Source organism: Salvelinus sp. IW2-2015, linkage group LG35, assembly GCF_002910315.2.
Source record: "Salvelinus sp. IW2-2015 linkage group LG35, ASM291031v2, whole genome shotgun sequence".
In the NCBI taxonomy this organism is placed as follows: domain Eukaryota; kingdom Metazoa; phylum Chordata; class Actinopteri; order Salmoniformes; family Salmonidae; genus Salvelinus; species Salvelinus sp. IW2-2015.
This window is the reverse complement of record NC_036874.1, coordinates 13,641,137-13,661,982: the sequence shown is the minus strand read 5'-3', so window position 1 is coordinate 13,661,982 and position 20,846 is coordinate 13,641,137. Positions and strand designations below refer to the sequence as shown.

The window sequence follows — 20,846 nt, the reverse complement described above, 5'->3', positions numbered from 1 at the left end:
TTGTTCTCCAACATCAATTTACCATCAGGTGYGGCCGAATGTCCTCCAGTGAAACCGGTTCTGCTGTCCCATAATATGTACACACCMGGGTTTCCGTTAGGAAAATGTGTCAGCGGAGATTTGACCGGCAGCATTTTAATGTACTGGACATTTAAGAAATGTACTGGACCCATATGCAYTGGTTGAATAACCTGATTAGGATGTCCACCCACGGTTCTCAGAATGACGGAAATGAAATGTAGATTACGGTAATTCATCTTAACAGAACATGCAACTGGGACGCAACGACGTGCGCCATTCTTACCGAATTCCTACGAGCAATTTGAAGACGTTAGAATAAATAGGTGGAACACCAAAATGATATAGCCTAATTAGCTTACTCCTGTCTATACAGAAATCAATAAGATCATTCAAAATAGGCTACTACACCAGAAAGCATGATTCGGCTACAGAGGATCATTAGCTTCTGTGGATTGTTTTTAAATCGYATAGCCAACAGTTGTAAGGGCCTGGAATTTGGGAAGAGTGTGCGGCAAATACCAAATAGATGATTGTTGAGTTGAGACTGTCAGTTAAAGGCAGAGAGACACMGCCAGGCATATCTCAATATTTAAAAAAYACAATTGTGGAAAAAGTTTTAGTTTAAGCCCACTAGCGGAGAACATTGGCCATATCCCCCGGTGAGCGTGCATATTGACTGTCTTTATCATTAGGGCAGTGACACTTTTTTKGGGGGGGAGACAATTTTCTCCTCCAGGTTAGATGGACATCATATTGTATTTGTGTCTCCGCTGTTCGTAGGCCTAACTTATGGATATTTTTATTGATCTTTTTGTCAGTGTGAGGAGAGTTGGCTACCCTGTAATTTGTGTCGTATTCAAAAGATTCTACAAATGTCTCCAGTCATAGAAAGTGGAGGAGAATTGCATGAAATGTGTTTATAAAAGGCCAACATTTTCCTGTGAAAAGAAAGGAGAAGAAATGTAGGCGATCTGACATAGACTCGGCCTACTCGGAGCCACTACACGCTGCATTGAATAGTCTTTTTTGAGAACAGTGACAGAGTTATATTATTAAAAAGCAATAAGGCTCATGCAACAGATCAGAACGTTTAGCATGAGATGTTGATAAACAATTATTTCTTCAAATTATAAGTGCAGCAATGCCGCTGTGTGCGAATATTCCTTCCATAATGCAATTAGCAGGAAAACGCCATTGTGAGCGGTTTCATGTGACAGAGATGAAAATATCCGTTAGAAAAAGAGGGAAGATCTAAACATGCAACAACTAGCATGGGTTGCTAATATGATTAGGCTACTGCATTTGGCTACTGGACAATGAAAGAAAGTTGATTTGAAAACCAATAGAACACGAGAGACAACGACTACTGGTTTCAATGGTATATGGAAGTCTTGCCTGCACGTTTAGTTGGATTTTGGCAAGGCTACTTTGAAGCAAGGTAAGATATGCCTCATAATATATAGTAAAATGTTCACGTTTCAAACAATGAAGTATATGTTTTGAAAATGCATACTGCCTCCAGCTCATTGCAGAGTGGTGTGTGACGTGCTGAAGCCTGCCTAGTTGCCTATGCACTTAAATGGCGAATGGGTGGCGCGCTTCACTTACCAGTTGATAAATAAAAATAGTAGCTCATTTTAATCGTGGCCATTGTTTGTTATTTTTATTTATTTTTTTACACGCCTTTAATTGCCTTTAGAATTGTTGTGCAATGATTGTGTTTATTAAAGTATGTGTTTCACTCCAGTAGCAACAAACAGCTGTTTGAGCTGCATCATCATCTCTCGTGCTACAGTACATAGACTTATTTCAATCAATGAATATGCTAAATACGCCAGCGCGAATTTTACTTATCGGCTTTTCATTTTGGCTATTACCAGCTAACGGAAAGCCTGGTACACACACACACAGACACACACCTATATTACCCCCTGTTAACTGTCTAAAGTGATTTACGTTCCCTGCTAACTCGAGAATGGTTCCAGGAAAAGGTGGCTTCTCAATTTGCCTCTCTTATCATGTGTRGAGGGAAAAACAGGAGAAGAGGGGTGGCGGTTGGAGACGGAGACGATAAATCTCGCTCCAGCAGACCCGTTGTCGTGGGCCGGGCAGTGTGGAATGGGATGGTACACCGTAACCCAGTAGCASTACACAACCTCAAACGAAGAATGAGAGGGAGAACACACTTCTGTAATTCACTCAACTGTATGATGTGGTAACTGCCAAAATAAAGGAAACATTTGAGTTAATGAGGGATACAAAGTAAATTGAATGCAGGTGCTTACACACAGGTGTGGTTCCTGAGTTAATACGTGTCATCATGTATAAAAATGCTGGGCAGGCCATTATTTTGCCCATTATTTTGCCTACCATGGCTATTGATGACAATGCCCCCATCCACAGGGCACGAGTGGCCACTGAATGGTTTGATGAGCATGAAAACGATGTAAACCATTTGCCATGGACGTCTCAGTCACCAGGTCTCAACACAATTGAATACTTATGAGAGATTGGAGCGGCGCCTGAGACGGCGCTTTGCACCACCATCAACAAAACACCAAATTATAGAATTTCTTGTGGATGAACGGTGTCGCATCCCTCCAATAAAGTTCCGGACACTTGTACAATCTATGCCAAGGTGCACTGAGAAGCTGTTCTGGCTCATGGTGGACCAAAACCCTATATGTTKGTGTTTCCTTTATATTGGCAGCAGTTGTGGTAAGTGCAGTTTATGATGAGGGTGGACAGTTATTCTTTTTTTATGAGCATGGCCTTATTTATATTACGCCAGGTAACCTGGTGGTTAGAGCGTTGGACTAGTAACCGAAAGGTTGCAAGACCGAATCCCCGAGCTGACAAAGTAAAAATCTGTCTTTCTGCCCCTGAACAAGGCAGTTAACCCACTGTTCCTAGGCCATCATTGAAAATACGAATTAGTTCTTAACTGACTTGCCTAGTTAAATAGGTAAAAGAAAAAAAGAAAAGATTACAGCATATTAGATGACTGTGATTCATATTCCATTCACCCAGTTCAATGTAACAGAGATAGGTTTAGGATATTACATGATACTCGGATTTTCCCTATACCCATCAGGACGTTGCTACAACCCGGCATATGAACGAAAGTTTACAACGTAGGTACACAAAAGGCAGAGAGAAAACTTTGAAGTGACAGACAGTGACACATTCAATACCGCCTTGCTTTCCTGCATCTATCTTTCCTGCATCTAGCTGATATAGGGTGTAATCATTAGTCCAACAATTGCAAACGAGAGTTTCTATTGGGAAAATGCAGATATGTTTATCCCCGTTTTGTTCCGTATAAGATTTATTTTCAACAGAATCGCGGAATGAATACACCCCTGATCACACGTAAACACAGTTCACTTTTATAAAAGCCAGGTTGTATTCCTTCTCGCATCAATGGGCTCTCCAACTCTCATCTTTTCCCTTTGTCACTTGTGGACTTCAATGCAAAACACATCAGTTGTATGTGACCAGGCGAAAAAACCTTTCCAAACCAAACCATATCATAACTGCTACATGCAGCCTACATCGTTGTCACCATATAGGCTAAAGTAATGTCATAGTCAACATAGCTAATATAACTAATGTGTTAATAAACCCACTACAATCATGCAGTAATGTTACAGTGTACAGTCAGTAAGCAGTTACACCAGCGGGCCCCGGTGGCAATAAATGAATAAAACCAAAAGCTTACCTTGACTTGGAAGAGTTCCAGTGTTGTGTTGGATAATCATAGCCATCTAGCTAACATATCATCCTTCTGTTTGAGCTGGGTGTTTGAGTAGGCTAAACTAGCTGCATTTGCTAGCTAAGTAAGTAAAGCTGAAAAAAATTGATGACTCTCTCTCGCTTCTCCTTCATTTTGGAAGAAATTAATTTGTTGAAAACTGTTCAACTATTGTCTTTCTCTCTTTTTGAGTCAACTACTCACCACATTTTATGCACTGCAGTGCTAGCTAGCTGTATACTATGCTTTCAGTACTAGATTCATTCTCTGATCCTTTGATTGGGTGGACAACATGTCTATTCCTGCTGCAAGAGCTCTGATAGGTTGGAGGACGTCCTCTGTAAGTTATCATAATTACTGTGTAAGTCTATGGAAGAGGGTGAGGACCATGAGCCTCCTATGATTTGTATTGAAGTTAATGTACCGAGAGGAGGATGGACACTAGCATCCTCCGGTTACACCATTGTGCTATCCTAGGCTACTGTAGACATTCATTTCAAAATAGTATGTTTTAATCAATTATTTGGTGACGTGATTATATTTAGCATAGTTATCTAAAAAGGATAACTTTTTAATTGTAAAAAAAAAAATCTGAAAATCACTGAGGATGGTCCTCCCCTTCCTCCTCAGAGGAGCCTCCATTGATTGTCAGTTACCTTGTACAGTATGTTCTAATATGTACTTACAGCACCGAGAAATGGCACGGAAAACAAACACAAATGCCAATGTGAACCCCAATGCAGTTTCAGGAGTGACAGACTATGAGAAGGGATGTAAGGGTGCTGGATGTAAGGGCTGTCTATAGCAATTTTACTCATCTGATCGCATTTGCATTTCACAAGGTGAATTTAAAGTGCATTTCACAATGTCTAATCAGATTCTATCCTCCTCATCTCCAAACATGAGAGAGAAATGAGGGAAGATATGAGGAAAGCTTCCTAGGCAAACAATTTGTTTACCAAATTCTGATTAATATGAACATTTCCACTGTATGCTCTTTGAAAGAGCAATTTACTATAAGAAGTATAACCATTAATAATTGCCATGGATATAAACAATGATGACAGTTGTGTGTGAATGAATTGAAGCTCAAGCAACAGGCATCCACACCAAAAATCTAAACTGAGTTTAGTGCTTTGTGGGCTGTATGGTGATATACTGTGACAATATTGATTTTACACACTGTTCTTTTCCACATCCACTAATGGTCAAACGTTTCAGAACACCTAGTCATTCATGGGTTTATTTTTATTTTGACTATTTTCAACTAAGCCCAAACCAAATGGGATGGCGTCTCGCTGCAGAACGCTGTGGTAGACATGCTGGTTAAGTGTGCCATGAATTCTAAATAAATCACAGACAATGTCATCAGCAAAGCACACYCACACCATAACACCTCCTCCTCCATGCTTTACGTTGGGAAATACACCGCGTCTCACAAAGACATGGCAGTTGGAACCAACAATCTCCAATTTGGACTCCAGACCAAAGGACAAATTTCCAGCGGTCTAATGTCCATTGCTCGTGTTTCTTGGCCCAAGCAAGTCTCTTTTTCTTATTGGATTCCTTTAGTAGTGGTTTCTTTGCAGCAATTCGACCATGAAGGCCTGATTCACACAGTCTTCTCTGAACAGTTGATGTTGAGAAGTGTCTGTTACTTGAACTCTGTGAAGCATTTATTTGGGCTGCAATTTCTGAGGTGCCGTTAACTCTAATGAACTTATCTTCTGCAGCAGAGGTAACTCTGGGTCTTCCTTTCCTGTGGCTGTCCTCACGAGAGCCAGTTTCATCATAGCCCTTGATGGTTATTGCGACTGCACTTGAAGAAATCTTCAAAGTTCTTGAAATGTTCCATATTGACTGACCTTCATGTCTTAAAGTAATGATGGACTGTCGTTTCTCTTTGCTTATTTGAGCTGTTCTTGCCATAATATGGACTTGGTCTTTTACCAAATAGGGCTATCTTCTGTATACCCCCCTACCTTGTCACAACACAACTGATTGGCTTAAACGCATTAAGAAGGAAAGAAATTCCACAAACAAACGTTTAACAAGGTACACCTATTAATTGAAATGCATTCCAGGTAACTACCTCATGAAGCTGGTTGAGAGAATGCCAAGAGTGTGCAAAGCTGTCATCAAGGCAAGGGGTGGCTATTTGAAGAATCTCAAATATAAAATATATTTTGATTTGTTTAACACTTTTTTGGTTACTACATGATTCCATATGTGTTATTTCATAGTGTTGATGACTTCACCATTATTCTACAATGTAGAAAATAGTAAAAAATAAAGAAAAATGCTTGAATGAGTAGGTGTTCTAAAACTTTTGACCGGTAGTGTATATTCATATTTCACGAACATTCCGCCGTAGAGAAATGTTGTGCTTTCTCTCCCTGACTCACTCAGCCTCCAAATCAATGTCCATTAAGCCGACTCAAGCGCTCATATGTCATTGGACTTGTTTTCCATTAATTTGGCGTCAGCATGGATTGTCCCCACTTCATCTGAACAGCCTAGAGCATCATGTCATGTACCATGCTTGGGCAGATGTTATTTTATATAGCATGCTTGACCTCCACTCTGTTCATAGTACATTGGTAATAGATTGGTAATACAGAGGGTCACATGTGGGTCAGTGCAGATGTGTGCTTGCGCTGTATGTCTGTGACAGTAATGTGGTCATGCCGGGAAAAGGACATGTGGGAGTTATGTGAGATGAGAAATGTTTTACAGCACTGACTATGTGATGAGATTTCCTGTTTCTGTGTGTGTGTGTGGTGTGTGTGTGTTGTGTGTGGTGTGTGTGTTGTGTGTGTGTGTGTGTGTGTGTGTGTGTGTGTGGTGTGTGTGTGTGTGTGTGTGTGTGTGTGTGGTGTGTGTGTGTGTTTTATGACTTTGCAACACTATTCCACACAACTCCTTCATCATCAAACTGCAGGGCCAAATCTCAATAAAGGAAGAGACCGGTTCTTCCTGAATCGAGGGGTATAATAGACATTAATGAATCTTACCTCCTCTCCCGTCAGGTAGTACGCAGAGAGCAGCCCACCGACGTAACGGATATTCACCTCGAAGAGAGAAGCCTCGCCGTTCTGTAAGAGAGAGATCACACTGCATCAGAGGTGGAATGCTCCATTCAGGACACAGCCCAATCTCATAAATGATTAGTCAAAATAAGTCATATTTCTATCAACAGTCGCATGGCAACACCAACCAATCAGTCGTGTGATGATATAGAGGTTAAAAACATCATAAATAATTAATAATTAATAAACCTACATTTTTAATTGATCAATAATAATGAATGAGAAGTTGATGTTTGCGCTCCTGAGCCATAGAAGTACGTCAGAAATCCATATGTGAAGATCTCTTCACAGTGATAAAAGTGATACACATGAATGGCCAACGTGTTGCCCATTGAAACAGTAGAGTTATGCATACTGTTAAACAGTAGCAGTTAGCTAGAGAGTAGGCTTGTTCCATCTTAGAACTAGTATTGCTTCCCACCCACGGCCCTATAAGATTCCATTTATATACGTTAAATAAAGACTCTAGAAGGGAACATTTCAATAAAGCCAGGGAAGAGAGTCAAAGGCTTGCGATAATGTTAGCTGCAATTTTACTCAATCTTATGTCTAATGTTTAGAACCACGGCAGACTATCGATTCTCCTCTGGCAGCCTTAGAAAATATACACCRTCTAGTTCACTGATGACTTTCCACTCCTAACTCTTTTTCGAGTTTTCTCATCACGTTTGCGGCCTTTCCAATTCTCTTTGTTGTGAGTTCCAGGATTTGAAAGTGGCGAAACGGTGCTAGGCTTTACTTTTCCATCTCCCGTTATGTCTGCTTCGACACAACTATCAGGATGGTGCAACTGGGTTAAGATGACGCTGTTAGAATACACCATCTCARAGTGCAATTAGTGCTCTGTCAAATCTATTAATATACCCCCTGGAGCGATTTGCTGTTCGCCAACGTCAGACAGAGTTTCTCAGCGCACTGCTCCATATGTTATGGGAATGAAGTTAAGAGGTGTTAAGGACTAACACGTGTCAGTGAATGAGATGGCGGTATGTCACCATAATTACAGACACTCACTCTCACCCAAGGTTGAGGTGACGATGGTGCTTATTGACTTGGAGACCTCTCAAGAAGGAAATTGCTATCTCAAGAAGCCACGATAAGGAAACTGTAATTGGGTGGTGCTGGAGAGGGTAATTACATCCAATCTAGAACCAGAGTAAAGATGTGGAGYGACTTTCTCTGGCATCATCCCAACTCTATCGTTTTCCACCATACATTTGTACACACTGAGAAACTCACAAGGAAAAGTCATGTACTTTTTAAAAAGTTGTCAAGAAATGAGTGCTACAGTTTGACATTCTTCACAGCTGTTAAATTCCAGCCTTGCACTATGTCATTATTAGGTAATGACTGCCGGGCTAATGTGCGACTGAGAAGTTGGCCACGTCTCTTTCAAGACAGTTTAACCACTGACATTCTGTAAGACAAACTGCCAATCCTCTGCCATGGTGACCCAGCGGAGACGTCTTGCCAACCCGTAGATGAGAGGCCGTTCTATAATGGACCTAAGATGGTGGTGATTAGGGACAGACTTTTAATTTGTCACCGGTGATGTTGGCACTTTGGCAAGGACAGCCATAGGGTACAACGAGGAGACCGTAATGGTGACTACGGTTCAACTGATCTGACTCATGCTACCAAACACAAGCCTTGTAAATCACTCTTCAAACGTCTCATAACAGTTCATTTAGTATGAGTGGTTTATTCCAGAGGCTTCGATGCTGATTGGGTCCATTGATAACGAATATATATTATATAAGCGTTTCAAAAACATTTCTTTAAAATACATTGTTATGCTTAATTTGCTATTGTTCTGTCAGATGTTTTCCAGTCATTTATTTCCGAATATAACATTGTTCATTTGCATCACAGGGAATTATTAGGTCTTGCATTTACGTCCAAGACCACACACTTTGAGTCTCCACTGCAAACAAAGCAGATCGCCTTGGGAAAGCTCAACCCTAAATCCACTGTAMCCACTTCAGCTGGGGGGAAAAATGTGATTAAATCTCAGCATCACACCCATACAGTATTGTCACGGGTGAAACAATAAACAACTAATAMATCCAAAGTCTCCCCAGAAGGCTTTTCACGAATAAATAAAAAGCAATGTGTGCACATTTAATTGCTCCACTTTTCCAGTGCTATGCAGAGTGGAAAATAAAATCAGGTGAAGGAAGGAATAAAGGCCTGTTGTTTTTCTTTCTCGCCTCCCTCTGCTCAGCAGTGCGTCTAATTAGAAGACAACACAGGGCTGTCAGAGTTAACAMGCCAGCTCTAACTGCCCCAGAAGAACACCTTTCTGCTTATGATCCTCTCTCTGTTGTAAGAGCACCACCACCTCCAGTACTATTCATACTGTATAGAAGGAGTTGCACTATTCAAATAAATGATTCGTCTGGGATAGGGCTGTATCATTACATTTTGTCAGCCGGTCATTGTCATGCAAAAGCCTACCGGTTTCACCGTAATTGAGCGTTAATTAACATAAACACCTTTAGCATCGCCAGTGTAATAGTTTAACTTTAGTCCGTCCCCTCGCCCTGWACCGGGCGYGAACCAGGGACCCTCTGCACACATCAACAACGGTCGCCCACGAAGCATCATTACCCATCGCTCCACAAAGGCTGCGGCCCTTGCAGAGCAAGGGGAACCACTACTTCAAGGTCTCAAAGCGAGTGACGTAACCGATTGAAACACTATTAGCTCGCACCACCGCTAACTAGCTAGCCATTTCACATCCGTTACACTCACCCCCCTTTCGACCTCCTCCTTTTCCGCAGCAACCAGTGATCCGGGTCAACAGCATCATTGTAACAGTTTTAACTTTACATCCGTCCCCTCGCCCCGACCCGGGCGCGAACCAGGGACCTTCTGCACACATCAACAACAGTCACCCATGAAGCATCGTTACCCATCGCTCCACAAAAGCCGCGGCCCTTGCAGAGCAAGRGGAACCACTACTTCAAGGTCTCAAAGCGAGTGAAGTAACCGATTGAAACGCTATTAGCGCGCACCACCGCTAACTAGCTAGCCATTTCACATCCGTTACACCAGGCCCCCACACACACAAGCCGCATACAAGCCTCCTTTATAATATCTACATTTTAAAAAGTCTAATAAATCAATTGAAGATACACCCTCACAATAAATCCATTATTTATTTTAGTCAGGTCTAAAGAAACATTATGATATGAAGAAAATGTATTTCAGAAGAACAGAATATGAGTTGGTCTGAAATACTGAAATACTGAATATGAATTGGTCTACTATACGTTATTATGTGCCATGCCATAGGCTGTAGGCTTGTTCATTTAGTAGACAAGATATGCTTATAAGTCCAGGGCCATTATTTTATATTATATGATTAGGTTGCATGATTTCATAGTAAGAAGAATATAATTGAACTTAGCTGAATAAAACAGAAAGGATATTTTCCCCATTCCGGAGCGAGAGCGCGCATATGAAGTGGCTACTTGTATGTTGAGCATAAAAGTGATTATTTGAAACAGGACCTACAGTATACGCTAGATTTAGAGTTATTTGGCAACTTTACTTGTGAATGATACAAACCTTAAAATGCCTTAGAAATCAAAAGATATATGGGAAGCACGATGCGACTAAAGGCTATTGACGATTTGAGAAAGTTCCTTGCCTCAGGCTGCACACACTGTTTTYTCATGAAGTGATCATATTTTCACCCATCGGACTATTCTCAATTTAACATTGTCTTTGCTAATATGTATAATTAGTTTCGATGTAGAATGGCCCATTATCAAACAGGCAGGAACAGGAGCAAGAAAAAAAATGCATGTCATCCGTATTCACTCGAATAGCGAATGGAGGCCACTTTCCTGCCGTTCGTTTCACTCACGTTGGGTAGGCTACACTGGTTATTTCTCGGCGTGACAGGTGATATTCAGCACAAACTCTGTATGCCATGAGCTCTCCAACCTTGTTGCTGCAGCTACCCAGTGCTTAATTTGAGAAACCAAGTGAAACCGGTTCGGGAACATTGATAGTAACATGCTTCACGACGAAACATATTTCATGAAACAACCACTCTCTCTGCACCTGGAGAAAGGAATGAAGGAGAGAAGGGATGGAAACGCACAGTGGTGAGATATTCTGTAGCTAAAGGTAATGTGTCAGCCTATTAATATAAAACATGCCCTATTACGTGGCTATTCAAAATCAAATACACATATGTAGGCTAACTCTGGATTTGCTTAATCTAGGTTAGACCAATTATATACTAAAGATATCGTTTTTTTTACGTTTATCTTCCAAGCGTAATATGGGGTAGGCTAAATATTGTATAACCGCAAAATCATTATTTTAAATCAATTTTTTGTTTGGGTTTGGGCTCATAATAGGCCTATGTGTATGCATAATCTATAATATGCATAATTGTGTTTTGAATGAATCATCACCTTAGAAAACACTGTCCACTTCGTGGTGTTAAGGCTTTGAAACAACATCCACAACGACCATGTTTTCCACTCAGTTTCAACCTGCTGTTGGACTTCTTTCTTCAAATTGATTATCACAGTGAGGGGAGTTTTAAAAGCACGATACTGTTTTGATGATGTGATTTTCGATTGCATTTACGTCARAGTGGTTAGAGGGACAATAGAKCCCTGAATACCAGGCCATTAGGACCTGATGGTCGTTAGCGACTTGGGTACTACCAAAGCATGTCCAGTGTGCATAAAAGGAGATKACCATGCCTTTGCGGACACATAGGATTTTACTGTGGTCATGACTGCCGGAGTGGCAGTAAAACGCTCACTGCAACAGCCCTAGTTTTGGGAATGGTCTTATATGGTCATGTACAGGTCTGACTCTTTGTCCCTCACTGCACATTCCGGAGGGCAATTTGAGTATTTCATAAAGCAGCTGACCAATAATGAAGCTACACAACAGAACATGTAATCCAATGTGGATTTAGGGGCTGTGTGTGTGTTGTAAATACTACCAGATTGGCATCCAAAAATGGTGCTATATATATCCCACAGCTGTGCCAACGTGCCTGAAAGGAGGTTATGAAAAAAGTTTGTCTAGTGAATCAAATTATCTATGGGAGAAGAAAAAAAATTACATTGCTGTTGTGCCTTGTTGCTGTTCTGCTTCAGTGTACAGTGTACAATGTTGTTGTCATTGTTTGATTCTTGCTTTTCGGTTGGTGAGCATTCAACAAAGCATGGCACTGGTTTTGATCACTCTCTCTGCCAAGATTAGACTAGGACATAAGCCTGATTGGCACTTCCCGCTGTGCTTTCGGTGTGCAAGAGGGGCAAATGAGACTGTTATTGAGGCCTGCAATGGACTGCTCAGGCACAAATATAACATTAATGGTATGATTTAATCCTAATCCGGGGCTATCAGAGCCATTGGGTACACAAYACACTGCACGTCCAGACTCAAAGATTCAAATAGATTCAGAGTTTCGTGGGAAGCTGAACAGACAAGCCAGTATATAAAAATAGGAGTAGATCACGCCTAAATCAAAGTTGGTGTTAAACCAACAGAGCTGTGATTTAACTCAACTTCACTAATTAGCACGGATTGATTATGAAAGGGACCAATTAGGTGTTGTCACTCAGGTGCTCGTTCGTCCACAACTTGGGAGCTGTAACTCTGCTAATACCGTTGCTGTGAACAGAAGTTCCTCAGAACTCCTTCCTTTCCTGTCACCAACAGGATGTAAATCCAGGTCTGTTTTTGAAAATGTACAGTAATTATGGGCTTGATTAGCATCAAGTCCATAATTAGGCTGTCCTAGACACCGGAGCTTTAATGACTGCTAACCTCTGGAGCATGCTAAACAGCACGACCTGGGGAAGGAGAGCTCGCGCTCATTTCTCACTACTAAAAGGGACACTTACAGTAAATAATGTTGGGCCTTTACATGTTGTGACAGTGGTGACATCGTCATACATTCAAAGATCGGTGCTCTCATAATGCAGTTTTTCCTAGCCAGCGTGCTTCTACACCTGCATTGCTTGCTGTTTGGGGTTTTAGGCTGGGTTTCTGTGCAGCACTTGACATCAGCTGATGTAAGGCTTTATCAATACATTTGATTAGCAGATTACATTGCTGATTAGCTGATTAGTTAGTTGACATTGTCTTTAAACCAAAATCTATCTCAGAGTCTGAGCAAAGCATGAGGTAACTTCATTTAATTTAAGCACATTTGCGTATTTACTGTATTATAATAAACAATGTTATATAACGGCTGCTAAGAGAAGCTTCTCCAACGGAGATAATGGAGATCAAAACAGAGTATGTGGTCCATTATTATTAGTAGGCCATGTTCCTAATAGTGCATTATTCTAATAGGCATCAGTGGAGGGCAGCTTTTTGAACTGGAGCTGAGACACAACAAAAACACAACATATCAAAAAGGTCTTGGGTTGTTATGGGTGGGAGGACACTTTTAACTTTTCTTTAGTCATCAAAACAACACGGGTCAAGAGTTCACGACCTTCCTGTTTAGTCTAGATGTGTTTTATCTTTTATGTAAATACTGCCAGCCATTTTTACTGCCAGCCATAAGACTGTTAGCGGTAGGAGTAGATGTGATAGACCAGGTACTTTGATTTCAATGCAACACAATCACTCTGCCACCAGAGTCCCATTCTCTCCATGATGCATTTTTAAGAGGGGGCAATATAGAAGGCGCCACCACAAATCACTAAAGTCTTATAGGCCAATATATTCTCGAAATACACAGGCGAAATGGTTGGCTGCATACTTTATGAAAGTTCAGATTTCTGAACTCATCAGGGAAGGTACAGAAAACAATCTATCCCATAGTGATAGGCAATTCCATATCTTATCCAAAATGCATCCATCCATCCATCCATCTCTCTCTCCCTAACACATACACCCCCTTGACACTGTCTTGTACCACATCTTCACTGAATACATTACGGCAAAATAAGAGACTGACTAATAATAAATGAATGTCACTAGGGTGATAACTTTGAATTACAGCCCCTCGTCCTCCTCTATCACTCACAATCCCTCCATCTCTCCCATTGTCTGGGGAGTAGAAGGCATTGAAGAGGGGGGAGTTATTGAGGAAAATAAGGTTTGGTGAATGCACCTCAAAGCTGTTCTCTTTGAGTGTACACACAAAGGCACTCAGACACAAATAYACACACCAACAAGAACACGACAGCAGACATGTGTCTCCCGGAGTTCACAGGCAAGGAGAACGCTCTCATAATGCAGGTCTCTCATTTATTTATTTTTTATTTAACTCATGGAACACTCCTCCACTCTCTCTCTGTCTCTCATTCCATCTCTCCCTCCTTGTTCAGTCCATTTTTCCTCCACGTCCTGGTTCCTGTGTGTGTGCCTGTGTGTGTGCCAATGGTACATCAGATCAATGTTTTCATCCAAATCTCGAAATGGATTCCCGAGTACTGTCACTATACTGTCTGAAAGGCCCAAATACCATTGTGTCTTATCATTCCTCTAATCTGATGTTCATCTGAAAATCATATAAACACATCTGTGCAGAGCATACAAGGAAAACATTGTTTGCCATCCATCACAATTAATCTCTGATCATCAACCTAATGGCATTGAGCCAGTGCCAACCTCTGCCGACCTACGTCAAGAGCTAAGGCTAGAGACGGAATTGAAACGTCACTGGTGTTGCAGTAAATAACAGTATATAGTATCTGTAATAAACCACCCACACATTGTTCTCCTCCAGCAGAGATAGGATGTCAGCAGGATGCCTTGACTTCATGGCTGGGGCATGGCATCTTCAGTCAAGCAGCCCCTCATATGATACATGCCCTCTGGTTTCAGCAGCCCTAATGACTGGAGCCCTGTGGAGCCACGTTTACTGTGGACATGAGGCCAGATCAGGTCAGCCAACAGGCCTACTGAGGTAAACAACAAGAGCCTGATCCAGATCTGCTCCTAGAGCCTAGACAGCTGCAAGGTCTACTAAGTTTGCACAGTGAGCTTCCAGAAATCAGATAGCAAACGCCAACCTACTTAAACCAACTGATAAACAAGGAAGGGAAAACAAGTTTGTACCCAAGGGTGGTCTTCCAGTTTAGAACAGCCGGGAGTCGCAGATGAACGAACACAACCTACTTGTCTTTGGAGCAACAACTCATGTTCTGGCAGAGTACGGGTAGGGTACAGTAGGCGATTGCTCGGGGAGATGACAAAGAGACAAGAAACATTTTGATTTATTACCCAGCATTGTTTAGAATAAAAAGCTCAAAAAATGTTTATCAAAGCATACCATGATCATATCTTTCTTTATAAGCAACACATTATTAAATCTGCATATGAGCTGTTTATCATATCTAGGCACTTACTGATTGCCAGAAACGCATTATGCAAATGTGCACTGGTAAACTGAGTCATCTCATACTGATGCAATTCTAATTGAAGTAGCATGTCATTTCTCACAATTACGGCATTGTTTTTTTGTGAATAGGGGTTCAATAAGGGCACTACAATATATCAATCAGTATGTGATCAATCAGGCCAATCTCTGGGGGGTTGATAAAGTGAATCCCTGCTTTCTCGGCTGACGGTCACTCTATTGTCAGATTAAAGTTTCAGGCCAATTATACAACTTTACAGCACAGTTTTGGCCTGAGGTACCAATATTCCTCTGAGGGCGAATAGAACAGCAAAGCTCTTCGTCCATCATCTGCATTTGCTAACAAAAGTCCAAATATTTGTGAACTACATTTGAAGAAATGAATGTCTGCTTTTCTGGTCAGATAATCAACGTGTTCTTTTGATCTTTTCTGCAGGACTGGATTTTAATAACTCTCTCTTAACCGTAAACTGACCTCTGGGGACATTACGGATCTATCGTAGGATATAGAGCAAGTAAGAATGCTGCACTGTGGGTTTCAATTCATAATAGATATCCTCTTTCCATCTTAATAGAGACACATGTACATTACCAGTCAAAAGTTTGGACACACCTACTCATTCAAGGGTTTCTTTATTTTTTTACTATTTTCTACATTGTAGAATGATAGTGAAGACATCCAAACTATGAAATAACACATATGGAATCATGTAGTAACCAAAAAATTGTTAAACAAATCAAAATATATTTTATACTTGAGATTCTTCAAAGTAGCCAACCTTTGCCTTGATGACAGCTTTGCACACTCTTGGCATTCTCTCAACCAGCTTCATAAAGTAGTCACCTAGAATGCATTTCAAATAACAGGTGTGCAGTGTTAAAAGTTAATTTGTGGAATTTCTTTCCTTCTTAATGAATGCCTTTGAGCCAATCAGTTGTGTTGTGACAAGGTAGGGGTGGTATACAGAAGATAGCCCTATTTGGTAAAAGACCAAGTCCATATTATGGCAAGAACAGCTCAAATAAGCAAAGAGAAATGACAGTGCATTATTACTTAAAGACATGAAGGTCAGTCAATATGGAAAATTTCAAGAACTTTAAAGGTTTCTTTAAGTACAGTCGCAAAAACTACCAAGCGTTATGATGAAACTGGCTCTCATGAGGACCGCCACAGGAATGGAATACCCAGAGTGTCACGTTCTGACCATAGTTCTTTTGTATTTTCTTTGTTTTAGTGTGGTCAGGGCGTGAGTTGGGTGGGTTATCTATGTTTTGTGTTTCTATGTTGGGTTTGTCGTTTGGCCTGATATGGTTCTCAATCAGAGGCAGGTGTTTGTCATTGTCTCTGATTGGGAACCATATTTAGGTAGCCTGTTTTGTATTTTGGTTTGTGGGTGTTTGTCTTCAGTCTTTGTGTGTCTGCACCAGATAGAACTGTTTCGGTTTTCACGTTTGTTGTTTTTGTATTTGTAGTGTTCAGTTTTGGATTTATTAAAATAAGATTAACACTAACCACGCTGCGCTTTGGTCCTCTCCTTCTTCCACCGAAGAAAACCGTTACACAGAGTTACCTCTGCTGCAGAGGATAAGTTCATTAGAGTTACCAGCCTCAGAAATTGCAGCCCAAATAAATTCTTCACAGAGTTCAAGAAACAGGCACATCTCAACATCAACTGTTCAGAGGAGACTGTGTGAATCAAGCCTTCATGGTCAAATTGCTGCAACGAAACCACTACTGAAGGACATCAATAACAAGAAAATACTTTCTTGGGCCAAGAAACACGAGCAATGGACATTAGACCGCTGGAAATCTGTCCTTTGGTCTGATGAGTCCAAATTTGAGATTTTTGGTTCCAACAGAATAGGTGAATGGATGATCTCCACATGTGTACTGTAGTTCCCACTGTGAAGCATGGAGGAGGAGTTGTGATGGCGTGGGGGTGCTTTGCTGGTGACACTGTGAGTGATCTATTTAGAATTGAAGGCACACTTAACCAGCATTGCTATCACAGCATTCTGCAGTGATACGACATCCATTCTGGATTGCGCTTAGTGGGACTATCATTTGTTTTTCTACAGGACAATGACCCAACACACCTCCAGGCTGTGTAAGGGCTATTTGACCAAGAAAGAGAGTGATGGAGTACTGCATCAGATGACCTGGCCTCCACAATCACCCGACCTCAACCAAATTGAGATGGTTTGAGATGAGTTGGACCACAGAGTGAAGGAATAGCAGCCAACAAGTGCTCAGCATATGTGGGAAATCCTTCAAGACTGTTGGAAACGCATCACAGGTGAAGCTGGTTGAGAGAATGCCAAGAGTGTGCAAAGCTGTCATCAATGCAAAGGGTGGCTATTTTGATTTGTTTAACACTTTTTTGATTACTACATGATTCCATGTGTTATTTTATAGTTTTGATGTTTTCACTATTATTCTACAATGTAGAAAATAGTAAAAAATAAAGAAGAACCCTTGAATGAGTAGGTGTGTCCAAAATTACAATGGTACTGTAGAAGAACCATTAGCAAAAACACAGTAACACATCTAACCTGGTGTGTTTGGGGCAACCAACCAAGCAGGATGGGTCCCTGAAGTGCTTTGCCTGGTCCATTTACACATTCATCTCTTGGCCAAATCAGGGAACACATTAAGTGTTCTCTCACATCACACGTCACTCGCTTGACCTTTCAGTGTGACAACAGCCTGCGGGAACATTGCAAGGCTCCCCTCTCTTGCCTCTCAATTTTCCCCCTGTGCTCCTGGCCTGTTTACAGACACTTTGCTTTGATATGCAAGCATCTGCGCTCCCTCCAGGCAGGGAAAAGCGACACACTACACAAGAGATAAACAAAGCTACTTCCCCTCAGCCCTCTCCAAAACGACACCCATGAGAGACTCTCTAACACTGAAGTCTCAATTCAGACATCTTGCTGGAATTGCAGGGCCTGGATATGCTAATTATCCAGTCAGATGATGGTCTTTGTTAAGAGCACTGGTGTTTTCTAGTGCAACTTGAATTACCGTGCTAATAATGGTTAGGTTGTAGGTGGTTGGGAACCTTTCCTATTTTAGGTAGACTTTGAGGGAGAGACTCATCTGTCATTGGCCTAGACATATTAGTGTAGATTATAGGCCTATTCCATTGACGTACGAAGGAATACGCATACTGAAATGTGACAAAGAGGATAAGGATATAGCTTGTTTGTGATCACTTGCACAGTTACCCAGTTTGCCCTCAGAATATCTAAGAGAGTGAAAAACCGATGTGCTGAAGCCACAAGAGCCAGCTGCTCTGTCTGGATAGATCACAGTGGCCTGTTCTCTTTGAAACACAATCACAAACCTCACTGCGACTTTTCCTCTGAGAGACGAAATCCGAGAGATGTTAGAATGACTACGATGGAGAAACGGCGAGCTGAGAAAGGCAATAGAGAAGAATTGAAGGCGAGAGCCTCGAAGGAGGGGTAATAGGGGATGGATCTGTCAATAGGGGATAAAAGCCAACTGGTAAGAGTTCATTAATCACTTTCTATTAGCCACCCTGATGAGAGACTGAGACTTGAGACCTGCAAGAGGAAAATACAATTTATCCCAACTTTTTACCCACAGCATTCACTAGACTAACCAGGGGACTCGAAACCCGAAGAAAACGACCCCTTGAAAACTAATATGGGGCTATAAGAGAAGGATCGAAATCCCTATCGCGGGCAGCCAGGGACCACCAAACCCCAAAACACTAATCAACACTGACATCTCCAACTATTAATTTCATGTTCGAAAAGGATAAACAGCCTGTGGAATTTTGCAAAGTTAACATTAGATGGAGGCATTCCGAAGTTGCTCTCCTCTTTATAATTGGTTGAGTCACTGGAGGAAAGTGTATGATCAGAGTATTCCGTCTCCATAGGAACTCGTCAGGATTTGCAGCAGGATTTTGGGGAGTTTGTTTTAGTTTCGGCAGCAGAGGAGAGAGACATTCTACTGACTTAATTAATTCACTCAGCAGCACAAAGACAAATTACACTTGACTTTGAGTCTGCCCTCGTACATCTCTATTTCCCACAGCATTAAGTGTAGCCTTGTATTCTTCACTCGACTTTGTGGAGAATATCAACAAGGCTTCTGGGTCACTCACAAGACCTTTAGTGGAACAAGCTCTGGCACTCACAAAGCTCTTTAGTGTGGAACAAGCTCTGTCACTCACAAAGCTCTTTAGGGGAACAAGCTCTGTTCACTCACAAAGCCTCTTTAGTGGAAAAGCTCTGTCACTCACAAAGCTCTTTGAGGAACAAGCTCTGTCACTCACAAAGCTCTTTAGTGGAACAAGCTCTGTCACTCACAAAGCTCTTTAGTGGAACAAAGCTCTGTCACTCACCAAAGCTCTTTAGTGGAACAAGCTCTGTCACTCACAAAGCTCTTTAGTGGAACAAGCTCTGTCACTCACAAAGCTCTTTAGTGGAACAAGCTCTGTCACTCACAAAGCTCTTTAGTGGAACAAGCTCTGTCACCACAAAGCTCTTTAGTGAACAAGCTCTGTCACTCACAAAGCTCTTTAGGAACAAGCTCTGTCACTCACAAAGCTCTTTAGTGGAAACAAGCTCTGTCACTCACAAAGCTCTTTAGTGAACAACTCTTGTCAGCGACAAGCTCTTTAGTGGATCAATCTGAAAACCGAGGAACCATCTACACTGAACAAAAATACAAAAGCAACATGCAGCAATTTCAAAGATTTTACTGAGTTACAGTTCATATGAGGAATTCAGTCAATTGAAATAAATTCAGTAGGCTCTAATCTATGGATTCCACATGACTGGGAATACAGATATGCATCTGTTGGTCACAGATACCTTAAAAAAAAGGTAGGGACGTGTATCAGAAAACCAGTCAGTATCTGGAGTGACCACCAATTTGCCTCATGCAGCACAACACAATAGAGTTGATCAGGCTGTTGATTGTGACCTGTGGAATGTTGTCCCACTCCTCTTCTACGGCTGTGTGAAGTTGCTGGATATCAGTGGGACTTGTGGAAGAATTGAAAAAATATATTCAATAATACAAATAATAATAATTAAAACATATTGAAAGGTAAGTCGCATCGCTTATTGCTGCTGACTTTACACAACGTTACGGCTACACACAGGCGTGCGTACACTGCACTTCTTATTGTTGCTGACTTTACACATGCAGCGCGTCCGCAGAGGTGAAATTTCGCGCTGCACACACTCACTGACCACTACAATAACGTTCTCGCCCCCCACATACACACACACTGATCCAATGAAATTACAGATTTCTTGACACACACACACACTAATCCAATAACATTTTTATTCTGCAACACGGTTTTATTTTAAATGTGAAACGACCAATCAGATAATACCGATCATCCTCTGACAGCTAGCTTGATTGACAGCTAACTACGCAGTTGTGTTCTGCAGGCGTTGCACATGTGGATAGTTAACTGTCATTTAACTCACGTAGGCTAGCTGTCAGAGTAAAATCATGAACAAGTTTTTAAAACGTGCAGCTCCCTCTTCATCTACTGCTGCTTCCAATGTCAACAACAAGGCAGACAACCCGGTCCCCCGACTTTGTCAAATATGGTTTTACATATAA

The 20,846-nt window shown here is 41.3% G+C and overlaps 1 protein-coding gene across 2 annotated transcripts in view; it reads right to left on the bottom strand.

The window, feature by feature from the left end:
• The window catches only part of LOC111959157 (mannosyl-oligosaccharide 1,2-alpha-mannosidase IC), a 204,252-nt gene that overhangs the window by 56,622 nt on the left and 126,784 nt on the right, over window positions 1–20,846 (bottom strand). For both annotated transcript variants that reach the window (XM_070437383.1, XM_070437384.1), the window contains exon 4: window positions 6,790–6,870. In XM_070437383.1, coding sequence (XP_070293484.1) covers window positions 6,790–6,870 — 81 coding nt within the window. The remainder of the gene's footprint in view (window positions 1–6,789; window positions 6,871–20,846) is intronic.